Genomic DNA, 25026 nt, shown 5'->3' on the forward strand with positions numbered 1-25026 from the left:
ATGGGTCCTGTGTCCACTCGCCTCACTCCCTCTAGTTGCATAATGGGCACAATAGTTTACTCCCTGCAGCCTCCTTCAGAAGTGAGCCCCGGCTGGTGCTTGCTGCCCCTTGTCAACATGGGCAGTCACTGATTCAATGATATCACATCTGCGTCTACACTGGCAATGTACACAATCGTTGATTTCAGAGTTGCATTTCCATGGGCACTGACCGCACTAATAGCAGATCTACACTGGTAAAAAGATAATCTCCATCCACCAATCTGTGACTCAGCTAGCCACAGACATGATCACTAATCATTCAGCTATGCTCTCATTGGCAACAGGCATCCTTGATCTTTGCAAAGAGTGTTTATTACACTGGCAGTGGGCACAGTGATTGAGAGCAGATCCGTATCTACACTGGCAATGAGTGCATTCATTGAAAGCAGACTCATGTCTACACTGGCAGCAGGCACAATCACTTTCAGCTCCTTGACAATGGGCACAGTCAGCGAACAAAGACCTGAATCCCCACCAGCCATGAACATGAGTGACGCATGTCATTCATGGAGAGTACGCACAAGGTCACAGAGTTCCTTTCCAGAGAGGGATAGATACATCCTTCCCTCCCAGCAGGCAGGCCAGCTGAAGGCGCTCATGATGGAGTCCAACAGCCTGAGTCTTGTCTACAGGGCAGAACTGGCACTGGATTGTGGAATTCAAAACCTGGATGCGGGCACTGGAGTGGCGAATCTGGAATCTGGGCATCGGAATTGGAATCTGGGACACATGGTGAGGAGATGAGACCATGTCTATTCCCAGCGTCTTGAGATCACTCAAGGTGAGGAGAGACTCAGGCTGTGTGACTCCCATTGCCACCCGCCCCCTCCCCACCCCCCACGCCGGGGCCTGGCCCAGCCAGCCTGGGCTTAAAAAAGCACCAGGAAATGTCAGTTTCTTTTTGAAGAGGCGCAATGGGAGGAGATGGCCCAGGCAGTTTAGCGGCTGGTTTATTCAAAGGTCGGGAACAGTGACAGGACCTTCAAATCCTGAAGCTGGTTTTGTACCCAGGCTAGACCCAAGCCCCTTCTCTGGCAGATGGAACCCTGCCTAGTGCCGGCCAGAGGCCCCAGCCTGACTGACAGCTTAGCCAGGGATCTGACTGATGCGTGACTGCATGATTCCTGTCTGCCCAAGCCGGGACCAGGACTTGAGCAGCCTGAGCAGTCTCCAGGCTCCAGACTCCAGCTGCCTAGGGCTCAGGGGCTGCAGCTTGACCAGGCACCGCCTGCTATGCTAGGCCACTGTGCTAGGATGGCTCAAGGTGGCAGCCCTGGGCTCCGGCCACCGACTGCTGACTGGCATGGGGCAATGCCTGCTCCCTGTTGCCTCTCTGCACTGCCATTTCCCCATCTGCAAAATGAGGGGTGTCCCAGACACTTTCGGGTTCCTGTTCTATCTCTGGAATCCCTGTGTTACCCACAAGAACATCTAGATCTTATCAGAGACACAGCCTGCATGCAAGTCAAGGGAGGGTGAATTCCTCCTGAGAGAAGAAAGCTCTGAGGACCTCCAGCCACCCATCTATGCAGCTTTCTTTCATTTGTTCATTCATTCCATCATCAAATATCTACTGAATGCCTATTATGCACCAGGCACTACTTTCCACAACCATCTCCAGAAATAAGAGTGCAGAACTGGGCACACAGTAGGTACCCAACAGTAATGATGAAGGCAGCTACCACGTACTGACACATTCTGAGCCAGGCCTATTCTAAGCGCTCTGACATGCCCCCATCTCATTTACCTTTACACCACTGGTCCACACTGGTCCACACTGTGGCCACCGCCCCAATTTTATAAAGAAGGAAACTGAGGCTCAGAGAGGTTAAGTTGCTCATGGTCATACAACTAGGAAGTGAGGGAGGTAGAATTTGAAACCCAATTTTGTCCGACACCAGAACACATGCACTTAACCACTCTCCTGGCCCCCTAACAAACATGTATTGAATTAACGAGTAAATAAGTGATAAAGCTTTGCATTGGTGCAAGTATGTATTCATGTGTGTGCAAGGCCATGGGTTTGCACGAGGGTGGGGAGCCTGTGTGTGCAGATGTCTGTGTGTTTGCATGTGGAGCTTTTTTTATGGGAAGACGTTCCCTTGTTGTCTTAGTCTTGTGTGTGCTGGAGCTATACTTAGCTGCAGCCGTGACTGTAATGAGCAGTTAGCGGCACACCAGGCACTCTCATTGGGACCTGGTTTCCCAGGGAGATCGCCGGGCCAGTGTATGTGTGTAGGGGGGTGCAGCTTGGTGCTGGGGAATGCTAGATCAGGGCTTTGGAAGGAGCCTGGAGCTCACAGTGCTGTGCCTTGTGCAAATGGAGAGACATCTCCGGCTGGAAGAATCTGCTCCAGGCCAGAAGCATTTAAGCATCCAGGCTCCACCAAGATCAACACTGGCCACCTACGCCTGTGGTCCCTCCACTGGTCCATTAGGCAACTAGAACTAAAGGCTTGGAGTTCATGGCTAACGTCTGGGGGTTGATAGCAAAAAGCAGTGGGAAGATGGTCGATCCTGGTATACCTGAGCCAGGGTCTTCTGCGGCCTCAGGAGGGCCCCCTCCTCAGCACCCACTCTGCAGCTGGTGAAGCTGCACTGCCTCCTTGAACACACCCTGCCTGAGCTATCAGAGGTTCTCACTCACCAAGGCTGGGGACCTGAGGAGGAAGACAGACCTCCCTACTCTGGAGCAGACTGAAACCACAGACTGTCTCCTACAACCTGGGGTTCAAAGGGCAATCTCCCACTCATTAACTGCCCTTCAGGCTTCGGCCAGAGGAAGGTCTGGAAAACCACAGGTCCTGAGGGCTTGCCAGCCACATGGCTCTGCCTGGAACTCTTTCCAGCCTGGTCCTGTTTCTCTGCCATCAGGGACTCTCACCTTTGAGAGTGGGCCAGTCTCTCAGCCCAGTCTCTGTCCCCAGCTCCCAGCTCTCTCACTCCACAAACTCCACAAACCATCCCACCTCCTGCATCTGGCAATCCCACTTTCTGCACACATGTGCTGGGTCGTTCCACCCAGCCTACTACCCTGAAGTCCATGCTTCCGAGTCCCATTGCCCAGGATACGTTCATCCCGTGAGAGGTGGGACATCTGCTTTGAAGGCATGCAAGGAGAAACATATCCATGGTCCTCCATCCATCCTTCTCATCCATTTGTTTACCCATCCACTGAGTCACCCAGCTGTGTCTGCTTCAATCCATATGTCCCTCCTTCCATCCATTCACCTGTATCCATCCACATATCCATCTTTTTATCCATTCTTTCATCCATTCGTCCATTACTCATCTGTCCCTCCCACTACCTCATTTTTAACCAGAGAACCACAGCATACTAGAGCCAGGAGGAACACTGGCATGGCTCTAGCTGAACTTCTTGATTTATTTTTAAAAGAGGACCTGGGATTGAATCCTTCTTCTACCACTTGCTAACTGGATGGTCTTGGACAAATAAATGAATCTCTCTGGGAGTCATTTTTCCCTCATCAATAAGAGGGGTATACTACCTAACCCTTCCACCTCACAGGGTTGGTGTGGGGCACACAGCTTTAGCAAAGATCAATTGATTCCCTATTATATAACAGGCACTACTATTGCCTAAGCTGACCCTTGTCCTCCAAGAGGTTGTGGTTGAGTCTGAGAGACACAGAACCATAGGTCAGTGGATCAAGGGCCTTAAGTCAGACAGAAAAGGTTTTCTGGAAGCATGAAGGGCAGAGCGGGCTCTTCCAGGAGGTAGAGGGTGTCAGGAAAGGCTCTCTAAAGGAGGAGCCATCAGAGCTGGCCTAGCAGGATGCATCCATTTCAGAAATGCAGAGGAGGAGGAGTGGGCATTCTCAGTGGAGGCAACGGAATAAGCAAAGGCAGAGGGGCAGGGAGCCGGAGCACGTTGGGAATGGATCATGCACACTGGGGCCCCGGGTGATCTGGAATAGCAGGGCGGGTGGGGCTCCCAAGGGTCGCACCACAGGCTTTGGAAAGGGCTGGGGACATGGAAAGTCTCAGCAAGCTGGCACAAACCACTGTGATTCCTAAATTCCAGGCTTTTACTCCAATCTTCAGACTGCCAGACAGGAAAAAAATATCTGCTTGGTGACAGCCAGGCCTCGGGAGATACGATTCCTGCCGCCTAGAAGGGAAGCCAGCGCCTGGTATTTCTGACCTTTGTGCCTCTAAATATATCATTGGTGACGGTGGCTTCTGGCCCTGAGGTTGTGGAGCAACCAGCTGAGGCTTCTACAGCCTCCCTCCCTGCCTCTGTGGCTCAGCCAGGGCCTCCTTATACCCTGGAAAATCCAAACCCACGACTGGCTGACAGTGGCACCCCAGGTCACCAGATTCAGCCCTTGGCAAGTGTCTCCCATGTGCCAGGCACGGTGCTGGGGCCTTTGCCCCTCTGAGACCCACCACAGCCTGTGAAGTACAAACTATCATCCCATTTTACACACGAGGAAACTAAGGCTCAGCCAGACACCACCCGCCTCAGTCCACACTGAGGCAGAGGAAGGATCAGAACCCAGGCCTGGCAAGGCCCAAAGGCCTGTACCCACTCCTCTAGCCTGTCCCCTCCCTACACTCATCTTGCACTTGAGATGGTGGCCTCTTCCTGCACGTGGCACTGAGGACTGTATTTTCTCCCTAATGTTCTTTCTGCCTCTGGTCTGACGGATTCTCCTAACACCCCTGAGAGGCTGGTGATGCCATTATGCACACTTTGTAGATGAAGAAGCTGAGCCCAAAAAGGCAAGACTGCTCCAGGTGTGGGGGCTGAACAGGGGTCGGGGCAGAACCACCCACGGCAGCTTGCAGGGAGCTCACTGCATAGCACTGGCCCTCAGCAGATGACAGCCACACACGTGGGTTTACAGGGCCCAGCCCTCTCCCCTTAACCCAGGGCTCCAGCTCTCGCTCCAGGTGGCCCAGCAGGTGGCCGTGTTCCTCACTGCTGCTCAGAGAGCCCCTGAGGCTGAGCATCAAACATTCATCTCTAAGTGGCGAGACACCGGCCCTGGCGGGTGGCTGTGGCCTGAGGCGTGTTCACTACCTTGCTCTGGTGATAAGGCCCAAGGAAGTCATGTTCTTCTGCCCCACCACCTATGTGGGCAGAGAAGGTCCCCAGGGAGCCACCTGGCAGGGCTTGGTCCCCATCGAAGCCTCCCTAGGTATGGCAGCCCCCTTGTCAGGCATTAGATTCATATTCTCAGACCCTCCCAGGTGGGGTGAGGCGAGTGTCTGCAGAGCATCCTACAAAGATGCCTCATCTGCAAGAGGTGTGAGTGATCCTGGGCATCACGTGCGCACCAATGCGCGCAGTGCAGTGAGCCGGAGGCCTTCTGTGACTTCTCTCATTGCCTTCTCACAGCAGCCCTTTGAAGTAGGGACTCTCGTTCTCCCCTCTTTATAGCTGAGGTGACTGAGACTTACTAAGGTCACACAGCTAAGAACTAGCAGACCCAGGATTGGGTCCCGGCAGTCTGGCTCCAATGTGGCCTGTGCCCATGCCACTAGCCATCTTCTGGCACACCTGCAGTGAGAACGCTGTGAGCACCACGGAGGCCTGTGTGACTGGAAAGAGCTCACATGGTCTCTCCCCGGCAGGGCCCCTGACCCTCTGGCTCTCTCACCAACTTCTCTCCAGCCCCACACCCAGCTCAGAGAACTGCCTGTCCTCCAGCATGGTGGCAACCATGTATGGGAACCACCATCTCCTGCTGGGTACCGCTGGCCTTCAGGAAGAGGACCGAGGCCCCTCATTACGGCCAGGCAGGAGCCTCCTCCGTGCAGGCCCACCCTGTGCAGGCCCCTGTGGCTGCAGGAGGGGAGCAGAGGGCAGTGCGAACTGAGCTCGGCCTTGCCCTGGGCTGGAACACTCAGGGAACCCATGAGGCAGGCCCCGGCAGGAGCAGACCCCACTGTCAGGAGCCAGTGGGGTTCTGGGTAGCTCGACTCTTTCTTTGCACGTTTTAGGGGTGGATTTTTCTTTCTTTTTAAATTTATTTTATTTTAGATTTAAGGGGTACATGTGCTTGTTTGCCACATGGGCATTACATGCATACTGGTGGGTATGGGGGCGCCCAGTGTGCCTATCACTCAAATATTGGAATTGCACCCAGTAGGTAATTTTTCAACTGTCATCCCCCTCCTAGCCTCCCTTCTTTGGAGTCCCCAGAGTCCATTTTCTCCATCTTTCTGTCTGTGTGGAACAAGCACCACCCCTTCTGATATACCACTGTCCTTTGGCTCTGAGCCCAGCCCAGCTACGCCTCCTCGTTGCACCTTGAACCCTGGGCACACAGCTGCTCAGGGCTTTTGCACATCTCGCTTCCTCTGCTCCCCAGATGTCATGTGGCCTCCTTCCTTACCTTCTTCAATCTTTGCTGAAATATGACCTGTGCTCACAGTGAGGCCCTCCCTGCCACACAAGTTAAAACTGCCCACTCCAGCGCGCCCTGGGCTCCTGCCTCTGTCACATCCTGTCCAGCTAGAATATAAGAACTTGAGGGCAGGGATTTTTGGTGGTTTTGTTCTTTGCCCTATTCCCAGCTTCTGAAGCAGCACCTGTCACATAGTAGATGCTCAACAAACACTTGTTGGCTGGATGGATGAATTGGTGCTGACAGCAGCGCCTGGCAGGGAAATGGCTCACGGACTGTGTTTATGTGCAAAGTGGGAGTGTAGGGAGAGGAGTTGTATACTTTCTGTGCTGCACTGGGGAAGGAAGAGGTGAGGTGAGTGGCATCGTGAGCAGGGGTGCCACAGCCAGGCTGCCAGGCCAACAGGGAAGGGCTGGGGCTGGCCAGGGTGGAAGGGGCATCCAGCGCCCTGTAGAGGCTTGAGAGAAAGCTTCATTTTGCTGCCATGGCTCACACTGAGGCAGCATCTGAGCCTGACCCAGCGAGGCTGGCTCCTGAGCCCCCCTGAGCTCAGCTGTCTGGGGCTGCCCCAGCTAATATTAGCTCATCCCCACCCAGGCTGGCGTCGGCCTGGCGGAGCAGCCCAGCTTCAGAGTGGGCACCACCCATGGGCACCCAACAGGAGCCCCCAGCCTTAGCCCCCAGGTTTCTCCCTGTGCCTGAGCAGCCCCTTTAAAGAGGAGATGTTCCAATGACCTGAGCTGTAAAGCATGGCCTCCGCCCGCCAGCCCTACCACACTGGCACACTTGTCGGCATCTGAGGTCCCTGTGCTTGGCTCCCAACCAAGGCCTGATGTCAGCAGCCCTCCCTCCCTCTCCCCTGATAGGCGGAAGTTCCATCATCCTCTCTCTCATACCCTGCCACACCTGTGGATCGAGGAAGAGCAGGGACAAGCGGCCCATGACCACAGATGGGGAGACTGAGGCTCACAGGGGCTGTGACCTGCCCAGGACACACAGGGAGCTCAGGAGAACCAAGCGAGAATCCATGCCTGACTCCCAGGGTGACACCTCTGAAGTCTGCCCCTGGGAGACAGACTGGAAGAAGGGGCCCCAGGGGCCACAGTAGGTGAGGTGACCCCTAGGAGAAGCATTTGGCAGTAGAGCCAGGTGCTAAAAGAAGGAAACAGGTGGGTAACAGGTGACGATTTGAATCTCGCAGGGCCGAAAGCTGGTAAAAAGATGATGGAATGCACAACAATTAAGCACTTACTATGTTCTGGGTTCTGGGCTAAAGGCTTAACACATTCGATCCTCCCAACTTCCCTATGAGTCAGGTGCTATTAATATCCCTCTTTGGAGGCACAGACAGGTTAGGAAACTTATCCAAGGTCACACAGCTGGAAGGCAGTGGGGCTGGGATTCGATCGAAGGCCTCATGGTTCAAGGGGCTATGCTCTTAGCAGAGAAAGGGGCTCCAGGTCATACTCCCAAAATTATGTAGCCAGGAAGCAGTGCGGGGTGGGGAGATGCAAAGTCCATACACTTTCAACTGAACGCAGAAGCAGACCCAAAGCAGGGGATTTGGGACAGAAACTATCCTAGACTTTGGAGGGGAGAAGTTCATTTTGAAAACCAGTGACTAATGCCTAGAACTTTCCACAAGCACAGCTACAGAGGAAAGGGGACAAGGAGGGGACAGGGAAGGGAAGACATGGAAGGAGATGGGGAAGGAGAGGTAGGAAAAGAGCCTGGCTGGCCTTCGGGAGGAACAGAGTCCAGGAGAAGTCAGACTCAGGGGTTGGGCTGGACCAAGCGGGACCTGGGAACTTGTGCATGTCGGTTTTGGAAAACAGCTTTGTGGCCTTGAAGCTGTGGTTGTGGATGGTGGCTGGGCTGATGCAGCGCAGAGAAGGAGTTTGAAAAGACAGAGGGTTAAGCTGTGAAGAGCTTCATCTGGGCCTGTGTGGTGACAGCAGCAAGTGGGCCCCTGCTTGGACTGGGGTTTGGACCCCCTACTAGTGCTGCCCCAGCCTTTGCCTGTTCATCGCTGCTCCAGGCTCAGGGGATGGAAGGATTGTGCTCCCACGTGAGGCCAGAAAGGAAGGCTCAGCTAGAAACAGGCTCAAATGCAGGGTACCCATGTCTACCCTCGGCGTTGAACCCCATTTGCTTATTCTTTCTTTCAGTAAATATCTATTTAGCACCCACTATATACCAGGCCCTACTCTAGCTTCTAGAGATAGAGCAATTGGAGAAAGAGACAAAAATCCCTACCCTCATGGACTGTATAGTCTAGTGGGGAAACAGACAATAAACAAGGCAAACAAGTAAACTATATAGTACATTAAATGGTGGTAAATGCCAAGGAGAAAAGAGCAAAGCACGAAGTGGGCAAGGGGCCAGAGGAGTGTCGTCTGGACTGATGATGTCTGAGTATAGACCTGGAGGGGGTGTGAAAGCTGATACCCAAGGGAAAAGCATGCCAGGTGGAGGGACCAGCACAGCACAGGTCCTGAGGCAGAAGCATGGGCAGCGCTGGGGAAGAAAGCCATGGAGGCTGGGGGAGGGAGGGAGAGAGAAGCAGACAGCAGAGGGAGATGCTGGGTGTGGGGCACTCAAGTGAACCCTGCACCCTCTGAGGAAGCCCAGACCCCAGCGTGAGATGGAGCAGAGGGCTGACTTTGTTGAATAGCACTTTGCCAGGCTGGCCCTGGCTGCCCTGAGAGAAGGGCGGGGCAGGGGCAGCCGGGGCTGAGAGAAGAACTCAGGCAAGAGAAGGCAGGGGCTTCCACCAGGAGGTAGCCATGGAGGGGTGCGATGCAGTCGGATTCCGAGTGTATTTGAAACATGAAGACAACAGGGTTGGTTGATGTCTGAGAGAGAGAGGAGTCCAGGATGACTCCCAAGGTCTACCAGTGAGAGCCACTGGATGGATGCGGTGGCCATGGCTGTGATGGGGCCTCACCCCAGGCCCAGTCCCCCTGCCATCGAAGCCTTGGCCTCAGGAAGGACTGGCTTGCTTGTGACACTCTGCCAACCCGCACACACCCATCTAGCCCTCTGTGTCCTGAGGCTGGCCTTCGACTGGAGCCGCTGCCTGCATCAGCACTTCTCAGACTCCAGAGTGCATGAATCATCTGGGGAGTGAAAATGCAGATTCTGAATCGGTTTCAGGGCTGGCGGTGAGGCCTGAAAGGCTTCATGTCTAACAAGTGTCCATATGGTGTTGCTGTTGGTCAGAGGACCACACCTTGAGTGGAAGGAGCCCACACCTCTCAGGCCCCACTGCAGCGATGCACCCTCACTCAGCAGTGACCTCAGCTGTGCTGAGGGGTGAAGGGAACATTCTCCCCCTCCCCAGTCTAAGAATCGAGTTTCCCAGAAGTACGAACTTTAAGCATCCCAGGTAATTCTGAGGGTCAGGCATGGGTGGGAGTCCTCCAGCAGCCATCCCTCCATCCCCCATAGCAGCCATCACAAACACCCTTACTTAGCCCTGGCCCCTCCAGCATGGCACCCATCCCCTGCACCCCTCCCCACAGCAGCCCTACACCATAGAAGTTGGCCCCATCGCCCCTGCTCCAGACCCCACAGCCTGGCACACAGTAGCTCTGAGTGGGCCTTTCTGCAGCTCCCTGAGGGCAGGAAGCCAAGAGAAGGGCCTGGAGAAGTAGGCAACAGGTGCTGTCCATAGGCCTGAGCAAGCACCCCCAAAAGAGGTGACCTCCCCAGGTCTGTGCCTGCCAGAGGGCTGGGGAGCCCGTCAGGCAGGGGCGTGATCACTATGCCTTGAATGAATGACTGAGGACAGGATGAGGCAGGCTGAATGAATGTAGGAGGAAGCTTTTTAGACCCCCTCCCCTTGGGCTCCTGCCTGCTTTAGGCCAGGACCTTTGTCAGGATTGCTCACACGAGTCCTGGGGAGGAGCTGGGCTGGGAGAGGGAAGGAGAAATAGGGCAGGACTTGTTTGGTTCCCCCAGCTCCTCTGGGAAGCTGAAGCCTAGAATTCTTGGACTCCCAGAATGTCAGAGTTGGGAAGAGCCTTAGCGGTCACTTAAAACGACCTCTGTATTTTACAGCTGGAAAAACTGCAGGACGAAGGGGCGGCAGGACGAAGGGGTGACAGCACTTGCTCAAGGTAGCCCAGCTGGTTTCGAGGCCTGGCTAGATTCCTCTCTAAACCAGGTGTCTGATGCCTGCAACCTGGGTCTTGTCTGTGCTCTCATCTCTCCACACACCTGGGCTGGTCCCTAATCCTGAGGGCCTGCCTGTCCCCAGCCCCCAGTCTCCAGAACTGACCCACACACCACCAGCTCAAATCTCACAAACTGGGTGACTCAGCGCCCAACACATACCCCTCACTCCCAAAAAAATGAGGTCAGCGAGGGCAGGAGCAGCCGGGCTAAGTGTGAGGAACCTTGAGGGATGGATTTTCACATTCAGCAAAAAGCAGGGAGGACACCGAAGTGAGGGGAATAGATAACCAAAGCCGAAGTGAGGGGAATAGATGACCAAAGCCCCAGAGATTAAAATGAGGGCTGCCGACGAGGACCATGGAGGAGGCTGGCGGAAGGGAGCTGCAGGAGCAATGGCTGGGTTCTAGGGCAGAAGGCCTTGGAGTGCCGAGCTGAGGGGCAGCCAGGGTTCCCACCATGTGTCACCCTGCACAGGGAGCTTCTGATCCTCCCAATCCTCCTGCCATTTCTCTTCAGGCCATATGGAGTCCCAGGGCCTGCATGGATGGGAGTGGGAGGACAACTGAGGCATTGTCACGAAACCTTCTTCCTTGGGACTGATAGAGCACCCTCTTAGCCCCATGGCCTGGCCAGGCAGGGCCCTCACCTGCCATTACCCAGGGGCCGGAACTTGCTGACAGGTTCTGGATAGGTTGTTGGGAAAGAGTGGGATAGGTTGTTGGTCAGGAGGGAGAGACCCAGACGGAAATTCAAGCCTGGGGCACAGCAAGTCACAGGCCTCAGCATCCCTGGAACATGGACAGGAGGCAGTGCTGTGTAATGGTTACAGGTAGAGCGCCAGGGTCAGACAGACTGAGGTCCAACTGCTGGCTCCACTGCTCATGAGCTAAGTGACCTTGGGTAAGTTATTTAACTTCATTGAGCCTCTGCAGCCTTGTCTGTGTCATTAGTGTGGCAGTATAGTACAGTCTTGCAAGTCTCGGGAGAATTATTAATAAATGAGGATATATAAATCAAATCCTTAAGACAGTGTGTGACACTGTGTGATTCGAGAAAGGAAGGGGGTTCTGGAAAATCCTGCTTGGGAATCCTAAGGATTTGGGTCAAGTCTGGGTTGGCTGATCTGAGAAGGTCTCAATCAGCTGTACTGTGTCCTTGGAGTGCAGGTATCTGTTTATTCCACCTCCCCAGGAAGGAAATTAATGGGAGTAGATAAGAGAAGAACAGCATGTCCAGGTGGGGTTTGGTGTTCTTGTAAAACTGAGAGCCAAAAGAGGCCTAGGCTGTGAGTTTGAGTCTCACTGATTCCCTGTGTGGTCTTGAGCAAGTAGCTTTCCCTCTCTGAGCCTGTTTATTTTCACTGGATGAAAATATTGACTAGAGGTAGCCCGGGTGCGCCCATTCCCTGCAATAGTCCCAAGCATATGTGAAGTGGTCCCTACCACCCAAATGGTTCCCCTGAACAAGGACTGGACAGCAAAGCACCCCTGCAGCCTGTCAGGCCCTCCTTCTCCTCTAAGCTTGCATCTAGCAGTGAGGAGCTCCGGCTGGGGTGGTGGCCAGGCTGGGCCCGCAGCTGATGGGAGGCAGTGGCTCAAGGCCCTGACCTTTTGGTCCAGAGCGAATCCCCTGGTCATGAGACCTCTCAGAATAGCCAGAGGCACTATATTCAGCTGTCGTGGAGGCCTTGAGATCCCCAGCCCGGGCAGTGGACCCTGGAATGAGCCCCTGATGAACCCCCTCCCCCACCTCTGAGACAACCCCCACCTTGCTCCTTGAGAGACTCCAGCCAATCCCCTCCAAAGCTTCTGGCAGAGGCCAGGCCTCCTGCTCAGAGTCAAGGAGTACAGACTTCAAACGCACTGAGGCAATGTGACACGAAGCACCAGTGAGCCAGTAGTCAGGAGACAGGAGTTTCCGAGCCAGCCCTCAGCTAACCCGCTCACAAGGGGCCTCAGGTAGCGCACTCCTCTCTGGGCCTCAATTTCCTCATCTGTCATAATAACGGCTCCTATTCTACAGAGTATGCCAGAGGCTTACAGTATAGAGGAGAGATGAGCCCAAATCAAGCAAGGATGCTAATGAACATTTTATTACAAATCAGAGAGCTTCTCTCCCAGGAAGGGCCCTGGTTCTGACTTCAACTCAGCCTGGGGGCCCGGGAAGGCATCACTGAGGAGCTGCTGTTTGAGGTGGGGTGTGGGGGTTAAAGAGGGGTGAGCCAGAGGAAAGAGTGCTCCAGAGGGCAGGGTATGTGCAAAGGCCCCGAGGCAGGGGAACCTGGCACATGCAAGAAGCTGAAATGAGGCCGGGTAGTTGGGGCTTGGTAAGCGATGGGGACAGTCAGGCCAGAGGAGACTGGAGGGACAGGCAGGGCCTGAGAGGCCACGGTATGGGCTATGGGCCGGCGAAGCACTGAAGGGTTCTAAGCAGGCTCGGGTGATCTGACAGGTCTGTGAGTTGAAAAGACCCCTGTGGTTGCCAGGTGGAGGATAAACTTGAGCAGCCAGGGGCTGGAGGTGGGAGAGCAGCTTGGGGGCTGCTGGGGAGGTGGGCCTGAGGGGAACCATGGCAGCTTGAGCCAGGATGGTGAACATGGAGGTGGAGGGAGAAGAGAGAGTCTACAGGAGGGGAAATGATAATACAACCAACAGTAGTAATAATAATAGCCAACATTTATTGAGCACTTACTGTATGCCAGACCCTGTGGCTTGGGGCTATCCAAGCATTATTATCTCAGTTATCTTCACACCAACCCTGTGAGGTTGGTTCTATCATTATTTCCATTTAGCGGTGAAGGGGCTGCAGGGCTCTGACCAGAAGGCGCTTGGTTTATGATTGTCACTACTGGGATGGGGTTGGGGGAAGCTGGAGGAACCATTCAAAGACCTGAGGACCCCCGCACAAGGATCATGGGAAGCAGGGGCACACTGTGGTGGAGGGCCCTTGGGGAGGCTGGGAGGGGAGCACACCCAGCCCCTTCTCCACTGCTCATGGGTGTCCTTCATATGGTACCATGACTCCAAGTGGGGCCCTGGCCTGGGGGAGTGGGCTCTGAGGTAAGGGGGTGCACTGCCTAGAATCCCCTGATAACAGCTCTGTCCCCCAGCCCTCCGCATGCCAAGCCACGACTCCAAGAGCCCTGTGTCAGCTGGGACCCAAGGGAGGAAGAGAAGCCTCTCGCTGGGGGTTTCATTCCTGCCACCAGGTAAATTCCCTTCCCAGGGAGCTGATGGGGAACCAGTTTTTATCAAGTTCCAAAGAGGCAGTGACGGGACAGAGAGACAGACACAGGACAAGGGTCAGAGGAGAGGCAGGCAGCTGGGTGGATGGAGGTGGGGCCTCCCCAGCTTGGGGGCCATTGGCACTATTTTGGCATTTGGAAGGTCAAGTGACTCAGGAACAGATGTTAACACACACACACACACACACACACACAGAGGACACTCTGGCCTGCAGCACAAGGACCACCACTGGCCCTGATGGGACACAACAATGTCCCTGATGATGACATGCAAATCGGAGACTAAAGCTGAGAGCCTCAGACCTGAGCTGGCCCCCAAGGAAGACAGGAGGGCAGGTTTCAAACCAGGCAGCCCCAACACTCCCCTGCCTGCTCTCACACCTCTATGACCCCCTGCCCTCTGCCTGGTTAATTCCTCCCTGCCCCTCAAAGCTTGCCCCAGCATCACCTCCTCTGGGGCAGTTCTTATTCTCATGGCCCCAGGAAGTCCCTTCATAGCCTTTCCAAACTGTACCATCATCATCATTGTCCTGTGTGTGTCAGGGGCACCACCTCCCACCCCAGAACACACGTGGAGCTCATCCCGTCCCAGCTCGTCCCCCCGACCCCTCATCTCCTCAGGCTGGTGCCCAGAGCACAGGAGAGGGGACCAGGGGAGCAGCTGCCCCAGCCAGCACTGTTGCCCCTCGGGAACTCAGATGGGCCCTCCCACCCCGACTACGCAGCCCCTATCTCCAGGGCCAGCACCAAGGCCCAGGGTAGGTGGCAGCTCCTCAGGGAAAGGTGACCTCACCACCCATCCCACACACTGACAGTGGCCTGGGCAGAACAGCATCTCTATTGAGGATAGGAAATGCCCTCAATGAGGCCACTCCAGAGTCCCGGAGACTGAGGCAGTGGGCAGGAGGCAGCTCTGGAATCTCATCTTCCTCAAGCACACACACACCCGGGATGCACAGGACCTTTCTCTCACATATACACAGCACACTGACACACACGTGGGGTCTCACACACACGCCACACACACTGTCACACACATGATCTCACAGGCTCTGTCTTATACACGCCCTCACATACACACAGTGTGTCACACACAGGGACCCCCACCCTACACAGCCTCCTGCCTTATGTGTATACACGTACACACACACACACAGCCTCACACACGAGCTCCACATATGCAGTTTCACACTTGCCACACACAGCCACACACTCATGCAGACACGCTCACCTCGACTCTCATGCACTCCTCAAACCTCACACACAGCATCTCTCTTACACATGCAGGCTCTCTTCCTTATACACACTCTCTCCCACACAGTCTCATTCTCACACACGCACAGTCCATCCAAAACACAGAATCCACCTCTCTCACACACACAACCCCTGACACAAGGACTCAGGAAGCTCACACTGAGTCACAGTCTCACCACACACACACATACACACACACCCTGAGTCTCACATTTTTATTCTCACACACACAAGTCTCTCACACACAATCTCTTTTACACAGAGCCTGTCTCACACATACAGCCTTTCCTTCATACACATATGCAATATCACACACAACGTGCTGGTCTAAATCTAGAATAACGACTTGAGTCCCGACCCGCCTGTGTGAGGAGGCGCGGGGGAGGGGTAAACAAAGGTGACAGCAGAGGCGGCAGAGCAAAGACGGAGGGGGAGGAGGGCGGGCAGGCGGCTGGTCTCTGCGCAGATGAGCCGCAGAGAGGCAGCGCAATGCAGCTAGGCCAGCCGGGCGGCAGGCAGGAAGCCGGGGTTCTAATCCCGCTTTGCCCTCCTCAGCTCCTGAGTGCCCTTGGGCAGGTCCCTCTCCCTACAGGCCTCAGCATCCTCAACTGTTCCCCGAGGGAGCTGGAAGGGACCACAACCTTCCTCGGAGGCCACTGGGGAGAGAAGGTGGCTCAGACAGGCTGAAGGGGAGCACCCACCAGCACCAACTCCTATCCCAGTACCGCCTCGCCCCGACCACCAGGCGCCCACTCTTTTCCCTCAGAGTCCGCTCTTCAATGAGTATTCACTTCATAGATTTTTTTCAAGACTTTTCTGCATGGTTTTGCACACCAATAGAACCTCAAACCACACTAGCTGGCCCATTTGTCTGCCTTGGGTGAAGGCCACCCGCAGCCTAGAAATGTCCAGTGGGAGAAGAGGGCCAAGGGAGGGGATTGGAACATGCCCCACTGCCCCCTGCCTGCCCTGAAACTCGGGACACTGATCAGAGCCCCAACACTGAGTGCAAGGGGTGGGGCTGGGAGACCCAGCTCTTGCTTGGGAGTCAGGAGACTGGGCCTAACCCTTGCTTCTGGGGCCAAAGTTGGTGGGGGAGCTGCTGTCCAAGGTCAAGTGTGGGCTGAATGGGCAGCTGCTGTAACCCAGGCCTCTGCCCACCCCCACCCCAACATGCACTGGTTCAACCTCCCATCCCCCTCCTCCAGCCCCTCCCCACAGCTCAGCCACAGCCTCCAGTTACATAACCCTCTAGCTGTGGTGGCCTCTGACAGGAAAGGGAAGGGGAGGGAAGCCCTCTGAGGGTCCCAGTCCACTCTGGAGAAAGGCAGGAGCTGGTAGCCAGCCCAGGGGAGGATAGGGTCCCAGGAGAATTGAGTTCTAGTCCTTCTTGGCCTCTTGCTCCCTGGGTGACCTTGGTCAGGGTTCTCAGTGGCAAAACACGGGCCGGGCTCTCTCCCTATTGCCTCCCCTTATAAACATAGTCGTTCTAGAATTCAGGGTATCAGACTGACCCACTATCCACCCCCCACATGCCATACTGTGTTTGATCTCAGTTAACAGATCTACCAGGTCTGTGCCTAAACATAGATTTTCTCTGCCCATGGGCACTTGAGGGCCCCCCAAGTCTCCCCCTTCCACTCTCCTCTGCAGCTTCTTAGCCCTCTCCCCTGGCTCTGGCTTAGGCTCCAGTGGGCAGGAGGGGAGAGATGCGAAGTAAAAGACAGCAGGGCAGAGGCAGTGCTTTGCCTGGTAGGGGGTGAGGGCAGCTCACGGATGCAGGAGGGGCTCTCCTTTAACTTCTCCACTCTACCCTTCCCCTACAGGCCTTAGAGTCTCTCTTTAGGCCTCTAAGGACAGAGCCCAGTGAAGGCTGGGAGTGCCTCTTCCAGGGTGGGTGGCTGCTACCAGTTCCTCGTTTTGGGCTCAGTCACTTATGGTCCAGCAGCAAGGCCCTTGAGAGTTCACCAGGCCCCCTCCCCCATTTTACAGATGAGGAAACTGATCCAGAGAGGCCATCTGAGGGACCAAGGTCAGTAGCAGCGTGTCTTTTTTTCCTGGAAATAAGCGGGTATGGCTAAAGGGGAGTGGCCCATGAAGACACACCCACCTCTCACACACCTTCTCCTTATAGGTTCCCCCTTAAGGACTCCCTCTCCCCACCACCGGATGTCCCAGAGGAAGCACTGGCATAAGCCCAGTGACCCACTCCAACACCCTCCCCTTTCGACAAGGAGGAAGGACAGGCTGTGATCTCAGGATCAGGGGCTCAGAGGGACCACCCCTACCCTACAGCCCAGCCCTCCACCAACTTCCAAGCCATGGAGATTAGCCATGAGATGCCCTCTTGACCACCTCCTCAAAATTGCCGGAGGCTGCTCCCTGAGGAGGGGGCGGCTGTCTCAAGCTGCCCAGCAGGCCTCAGGCCTTTTTGGGGGACCATGGCTGGCTCCAGATGCCCCTTTACCTGGACAGGAGGAAGGGCTCCCAGCTTCCCTCCCCACACTAAAATCTCGAGGGCAGTTCATACTTTGACAGTGCACCTCTGCAAAGAAACAAATGTGCACGGGCAATCGCTCATGCACACTCAAACATACACACATGCTCACTCTTTCCCACTCCACACTTTACCCACCCAAATACACTCCACCACACTTACATAAATATGCACACACAATCTACTCATACACACAAACACACCCATTCATACTCATACATATTAAACTTGGCAACACACAGACTGACATACATAGAAAACCAGAACCCCGGCAGACACCCTTTCTCTCTTACCCTGGTATGTGCACACATGCGCACACACCCCCTTTCGATTCTGAACTCCCTAGGCGCCAGTTCTGCGGTCCACCCCTGCCCGCGGGGAGGCACAAGACGCTGCCTTCCCGCCCCGCTCTTCTGATGGGTAAGTTGTCACTTACCCGCGCGTAGCGGGACGAGTAAGGGTCCTCGAAGAGCGCCCAGATGCGCGGCTGCCAGCGGCGCCAAAAGCCGCCAGGCCGGCCATCGGGGGAGTCACTGAGCGCCAGGCGCTTGGTCATCTCCAGCTCGTCCTCGCCGTCGCCCGAGTCTCCGGGGCCCTCGGCGTCCGCGTCGTCGGCGCTGTTGTCCAGGGGCGCGCCGCCGAAGCTGTCCAGCGCCTCCTCGGCGTCGCGGTGCTGGCGGTACGTCATCCAGCAGCAGGGCTCCACGTCGGTCTCGTCGATGCCCCAGAAGGCCAGCTCCTCCTCGTAGAGCGGCCCGCACACGTCGGCCGGGCAGTGCAGCTTGCCCGTGCGGTAGTAGTTCAGGATGTGCGCGAAGACGCCGGGGTGGCGGTCGAAGAAGAACTCGTCTGCACGCGGGTCATAGTCGAAGTGGCTGTGGGCGTCGGGCTCCGCCAGCCAGGCGAGCCGCGTGCCGGGCAGCGTGCGCAGGGTCGAGCGGTACGTCTGGTGGCGCGTGCCGCCCACGTTGATCACGATGCGCTCGCTCTCGTCCCCTTGGCCCATCGCGGCGCCCCCTTAGGCATGGCGCGGCCCAGCGACACCCATGGGAGCGGCCGCCAGGGGGAGTTGGCGCCGGGGAGGGGGGCGCGCGGCCTCTTCCCCCCTCCCCCCAGCCGTCGGGGGGAACAGAGGTCCGCGGCTCTGGCCACCCCAACGAGCGAGCCAAGCCTCTCTGGGCGCTTTCTGTTGGGTGCCGGTCCAGGGGAGTGTGCGGGATCCCAGGGGTCTCTAGGCGCCAGATGTGGGAGGGAGCTGGTCCGGCAGCGGAGGAGGCAAAGGAGGAAAGAAGGGAGGGAGAAAGGGAGGGAGAGAGGGAAGGAGAAAGAGGGAGGGGGGCGGGCTCAGCGGTGAGCCCCCGGAGGAGGGGAAAGAGGGTTGGGGGGCCGGTCTCCCGTTCCCATCTCCGCGGGAAAATGGAGAAATAGGCACAAAGCTTTTGGGGGGAAGGTCAGCCGCTCCCAGGGCCGGACTAGAGGCCAGCCCCCGGGAGGGGGAGGGGAGGAGACCGGGCCGGGAAATTCGCGCTCCTCTGTGCAGTGGTCGCCGCGGCGCGCTCTCGGCGCGGGGGAGATGGATGCCGCCTGCCTTCCTCCCTGCGTGGCCGGGCTGCAGCTCGGGACGCAGGGCGGGCTCCGGCCCCCTCCCTCTCTCCTTGCTTGGCTGCCTGCTCCCCCCGGCGGCGGGCCCGCCTGCCCGCCCGCCCTCCTCGTTCTTTCTCCCCGCCTCCTGGAGATGGCGGGCCCCCTGGGCAGGGGCACCCGGGGTGTTTCTCGTGCGGCTAACGCCGAGCGCTGCTCTCGGTGCGCCCGGGCTCCAGCTGGGGCTCCGCTGGGCTGCGCTGGGACTCGGGCTCCCGCGGCGGTGCTGAAGGGACAGCTCCCGGCGGTCGCGGAGCTGCGCGGGGCCAGGCGGGGGTTCTCCCGGCTAGGTTTGGTTTGCGGGGCCGGCGGGCACTGGCTCCGGTGCCTCTGCGCCCCGCACTCCGCTCCTCGCTTCGGGCAGGCGGTGGGCGCTGCCGGCCGAGACGGGGGGCTGCGGAGGTCGGGCGGGGAGGCGGGGGTGGCGGGTCCGGGCGCGGCGAGGTGAGGCCGGCGAGGCCGGTAAGGCGAGGCGCGGAGCGGCCGCCGCCGCCGCCGCGACGCTGCTGCCGCCGGGGCTGCTGCTCCGCTAGCTGCTCGCCCGTCGCCTGCTCGCTCGCGCGGTCCGCGTCCAGCCCGCCGCTCTCCGGACACGGGCACACGGCGCGCGCAGCCGCACTCGCCCCCGGAGGAAGGCGCCGCGCTGGGTCCTAAAAAGCCCTGATTCCGCGCCCCCCTCCCAGCCCCGCACCGAGCCCGGCCTCCCTCAACCTCGGCGCTGGGGGCGCCCGCCCCGCTAGGCTCCTGCTGCTCCCGGGGGACCCGCCCACGCCCCGCCCTCGGGGAACGCCACTCCAGCGGCGGGGGCTCCGAGAGACGTCTGGGCCCGCGCCCCCGGGTCAGACTGAGGTGAGAAGGGCGTTGGCACCCTCCCCTCGCCTTCCAAACCAGGGACCATCTGATCCCTGGTGAGACAAAGCTCTCCGGAGTTTTGTCATCAGAGACACCCTGGCCCGGACCAGTGCTGACCGCTCCAAGGAATCCTCTAATACCGACCCTTCCCGCGGCACCTGGAGGCTCCATGTTCCTTCCATGGGTAATATCTTGCATGGACCCCAAGACACACACACACACACACACACACACACACACACACACACACACACCACGTTATCCTCTACGCCCTCCACTAACAATCAGTCCTGGACCCCTATTAACCCCTTTGGACTCCTTACTGACCCTGGGCCCTTTCCAGCTTCAGACAGAGGGAGTCTCCCATGAATGCCACATCCATCCAAGCTCGCTGACTCTCCCACACTAACCCTGGATCCCTAGGTGGAGACCCCTTATGAAAAGGGCCTTCTGCCCTCAGAGGTCAGAAGCAGCAACTGCTCGTAGTTTCCCTGAGCACTGACACCCCCACCCTGCACTTCCTAGGGCTTCAGCTGCCCTTGGTGATTATGTCTGGGGGCTGGGAGGGAGGAGCTGGTGTTATGTCTGGGGGCTGGGTGGGAGCAGCTGCTTGCTGTGATTCCTCCAGCTTCACAGTTGGTCCTGGGGGTGGGAGTTTCAGTTTGAACCTCAAAGCCTTCCTGGCCCATGCCTGCTGCTAGTGCCTCAGTTTACTCAGTAGAGCAATCACTCCTTTACTCCTTACTTGTTTCATGATCCGTCCCAGGCACAAGGACACAAGAGATGTATCAGACCCAGCCTCTGGCCTCGAGAAGCTCCCAACCTTCTGGGGAGGTGGCCAGGCGGGCCTAGGCATGACTGGGGAGGTCAGGCCCGGCTCCAGGGGTGGCTGGGCTGGGAAAGAGGCTTATTGATCCCAGCTCAAACCAATCGAACACAGGATGGCTGGGCAAAGGGCGATTTAATTAAGAAGATACAAGGCTCTGATTACCTGCTGGCACTTTCTAACTGTGCAGACAGCTGTCCCTCTACCCTGACCCACAGATGCTGTCGTGAGCCTGGGGACAAAGCTGTGCCACAGACATCGCTCTCCTTACTTGGTCAGGGGAATCCCAATCTAGCCACAGGAAAATCTGTGTGTGGTGGGTAAAAGACTTGGAGGAGTGGAGAGGGGCAGGGCAAGGATTGACAGATGGTAATAGGACAAGGGGAGAGACAGAGAGGCAAATTAAGTCAGAAACACAGGCAGAGTTGGGTGGAGACAAAGAGAGGGTTGGAGTTTCGGGCCTGCATGGCACCTCCTCCTTCCAGATATTGATCTGTGTGATTCCTCTAAATAGGAGCTGTTTCCCCTTCAATCTCAGAGTAATGCAGGGATGAGAGTGTTTTTGATTGTCCCTTTCACCCTGACCAGTGTGAGTTCCCATCTCCTAACCACAAGGAAGCCTGGCCTGATGTGGACCAGCCTGGCCCATATTCAGATCCCCAAGATATGGGTTCTCAGAAAATTCTGTCCCAACATTGGTAGAAGATGAAATATACATGGAGAATCCAGAAGGAAGGGAAAAAGGTGGACACAGAGGCAGACACACACACACACACACACACACACACACACACACACACACACACACACACACAGCTGGGAGAAATCAAGATGAGGAGAGACAAGAAAGCAGCCTCTCCAAACCTTCCTTTCTTTCTAGCCAGATGTCCAGCTCCTCTTCTCACCCAAGAAACCTTCTGAGATTCTACCAGCCATAGGGTTCCAGGACTTCACCTCTTTCCTCACCTGCAGAACCACATGGGATCAGAGTATGGCTCCTGATCTTCTCCATAGCTCATCTGATCTCCATAAAAAGACCATCAGCTCCTCCAGGGCTTTTTGTTTGCTTCCCTCCAGAGTGCCCAGAACACAGTAGATCCTCACTTAGTTCCAGATGATTTGAGAAAGGCTAGGAGAGAGGCTGGGATCCTAGAACCCAAGTGGCAGAGACTGTGGGAGTATGGAGCCCCTAATGGAGACCAAGTCAGGAGAAGGGACTTACCCAGGGTCTTCTAGGGAATTGGTGCAGGGCTCCATCACTACCCCATGGCGAATACTAAGGAGGGCTGCAGTGTGACCCAGGCAGTTGAGGAGGGTCACAGAGAGACAGAGAGAAACAAGGGGCTCCTGGTAGGTGGACGGTTGGGTGATTAGGGGCTCTGGACGGTGTGTTAGAAAGAGGGAGGTAGGCCAGAGTTGGAGGCAGAAGGAATGTGAAAGGGTATTCATTGCACCCTAAAGCCCATTACACCCTAAAATCCCCCAAGAGATAAGCAGAGAAAACTCAGACACAGGAGCTCCCCCGCAGGAGAGGGTAGCTGTTTCCAAGGTGCCCCACACTGTTCCACTTTAGGATTCCCACTTTGATCCCTGATAACACATCCCCAGCCCAGGCCCCAAAGAATGGCCCCCCTTGGGTATCCTGAACAGGACATCAAACTTTTTTCTCTCACTTCCCCTTCACACTGGGAGAATGCTAGCATTTGCAGACAGCCTAGGAAAACCAAGAAGACAACACAGAAGAAATCAACAAAAAACAAAAACCAGAAAACAGAAGTAGAGGGTGTGGGGGGAAGTAAAAGGAGGAATTACTAACCAATCCCTAGCTTCTCACCCACAAATACTAACCACAGACCCCCAGCTAGACTGAAAACCTCACTCCTTTTCCACTCTGGAGCAGTGCCTCCTATTTGCAGCCATTTACCCCTCCCTTGCAGAAGAAAGCTTGTGGTCTGGTGCCAGAGGGTCTTTGGTAGCTGGGGCTGGTGGGGGTGGGAGCAGTGAATTACTGGTGGGGTGGTATGTTCAGTGGCTAAGAGCACAGACTTTAACACCAGACTGCCTGGGTTCAAATCCCAGCTCCACTACTGACTAGCTGTGACCTCGGGCAAGTTACTCAATTTCTCTCTGCCTCCATTTTTTTTACTGTTGTATTGGAGCAATAATAATAACTCCTGTATCCTTAACACCTCAGTTCTAGAATTTCTCTTGTTCAGGCCCAAGAAGGGATTGCTGGGCTCCAGTAAGTTTCATGTAGGAAAGGCTAGAATATGAGCTGGTGTTGGGAGTGGACTGAAAAAAATGGTGAAGGGAGTTCTGAAGCCAAGTTTGGCCTATGTTTTCCCACCTGGCACGTGCAGGCCTTAGATCTGGTCCTGCTAAGCTCTGGAACTGGCCCAAGTCCAGCCCCTAGGCTTTTGTCCAGGTTGGCACATCCTCCATGCTGCTCTCCCAGGCCCAGAGCCTCAGCTCTCCTGGTGGGCTGGGGTGCCATCTTGTGGCCATGGCTGGAAACAAACCTAAGCTGGGTATTGACCCAGAAGGCTTCAAGGGTAGTAGCCCTGCTCTGATGGTAAGCGATGGGAGTGGCAGGCATCCCCTCCCCAGACCATACCGCCTCCCTCCAATGGTCAGGGAAGATTGAAACCAGAGATCCCGTAGTGGGAAATCGGTGACCCTGGCTACAGATCTGTAACTTGAACAGTGACCCTGGTAACCTGGGCTGGACTGCAGCGAGGTATACAGCTGTTCCTTCTTGGAAACTTTGGGGCAGGGGCTCCAAGATAGCTTAGGCCAGGGGAAGTCCAGAAAGGGGCCAAGGTGAAGAATACTCTTGGAAGGTGTTTAGACCAGGGTTTTTCAACTTCTGCACTGTTGACATCTTGGATCAGATGTAATCCTTTGCCAGAGTTGGGGTGGGGTGCTGTACTGTGCATTGCAAGATATTTAGCAGGCCTCTGTCCACTAGGTGTCGGTAGAAGCCTCTTTCCCAGCCTCGATCACCAAAAAGGTCTACAGACACTGCCAAATGTCCCCTGGGAGGTAAAAATCTCTTCCGGTCCAGAGAACCACTGATGTAGACAGACTTGGTTACAAATCCCATTTTTGCTGCTTACTAGCTGTGTTGACTAGTCCCATTCCCTCTCTAGGCTTCTATTTCCTCATTATCCATAAGGGGACCAATATTTGATGAGGATTAAATGACATGGTACCTCATCTCCTCTTCTTCCCTTTTCTCCCTTCCTTCAGGCTCCCTAGCCCAACTCTCATCCCTCTGTGACCAGCCCTCACACTCCCTCTCCCTCATGGGCTCCTACCATCCTTCAGCAATGCCCCTTAGGGTGTCAGTGTGGCCCTGGGGGCAGAGCATCAGCCCCCCTGCCCCTGGGCCTGGATGCCTCTCCCTGCAGGCTGTGGGAGGGAGGCTGGGAAGGGTGAGATGAGATAATGGCTGTGGTGAACATGGTCAGGCATGCATATGGGTAGGGAGGCTGTGTGGGTGCAGGCTCTCCTGCAAGCATGTTCACAGCAGGACTGTGCAGAGGACACTGAGTTCTCCTCCCAGAAGCAGCTGGAGACTCATGACTACCCTAAAGGTCTTCCCTCTGTGGCTCCTCTGATAGGGAGAGCCTGGCAAGTTCTCCTGTGCATACACCTGTGGATATGCCAACCTACAGGTGAGCATGATCAGTATGCAGAGGTGGGTCCAGGGTGTGTAAGGCCTGAAGCCTGGAAGTTTTGGGGGTGATTCTTTTAAAAAAGAAAGCAAAAAAGAATACAAAGTTGGGTACAAAAGTGAATATTTATTTAGACTTAGAAAAGGATTCAAGACCAAATATAAATTTTTTAAAAACTGACATGTACTAGAAATATTAAAAAATACAGGGCCAGGCACGGTGGCTCATGCCTGTAATCCCAGCACTTTGGGAGGCCGAGGTGGGCAGATCACGAGGTCAGGAGATTAAGACCATCCTGGCTAACACGGTGAAACCCCGTCTCTACCAAAAAAACAAAAAAATTAGCTGGGCGTGGTGGCGGGCACCAGTAGTTCCAGCTACTCGGGAGGCTGAGACAGGAGCCAAGATCGTGCCACTACACTCCAGCCTGGGCAACA

General features: G+C 56.0%; 1 protein-coding gene across 3 annotated transcripts in view; it reads right to left on the minus strand.

Moving 5' to 3' along the window:
* Positions 1-18608, minus strand: part of LOC105486967 (potassium voltage-gated channel subfamily C member 1) — a 47083-nt gene extending 28475 nt beyond the window's left edge. For all 3 annotated transcript variants that reach the window (XR_011610780.1, XM_011750178.3, XM_011750177.3), the window contains exon 1: positions 18030-18608. Coding sequence is in view for 2 of the 3 variants with exons in the window: in XM_011750178.3 (XP_011748480.1) it covers positions 18030-18599 (570 nt within the window). In the remaining variant the exon portion in view is untranslated. The remainder of the gene's footprint in view (positions 1-18029) is intronic.
* Between the last annotated feature and the right edge of the window lie 6418 nt (positions 18609-25026).

Source organism: Macaca nemestrina, chromosome 12 (genome assembly GCF_043159975.1).
Source record: "Macaca nemestrina isolate mMacNem1 chromosome 12, mMacNem.hap1, whole genome shotgun sequence".
Classification (NCBI taxonomy): Eukaryota; Metazoa; Chordata; class Mammalia; order Primates; family Cercopithecidae; genus Macaca; species Macaca nemestrina.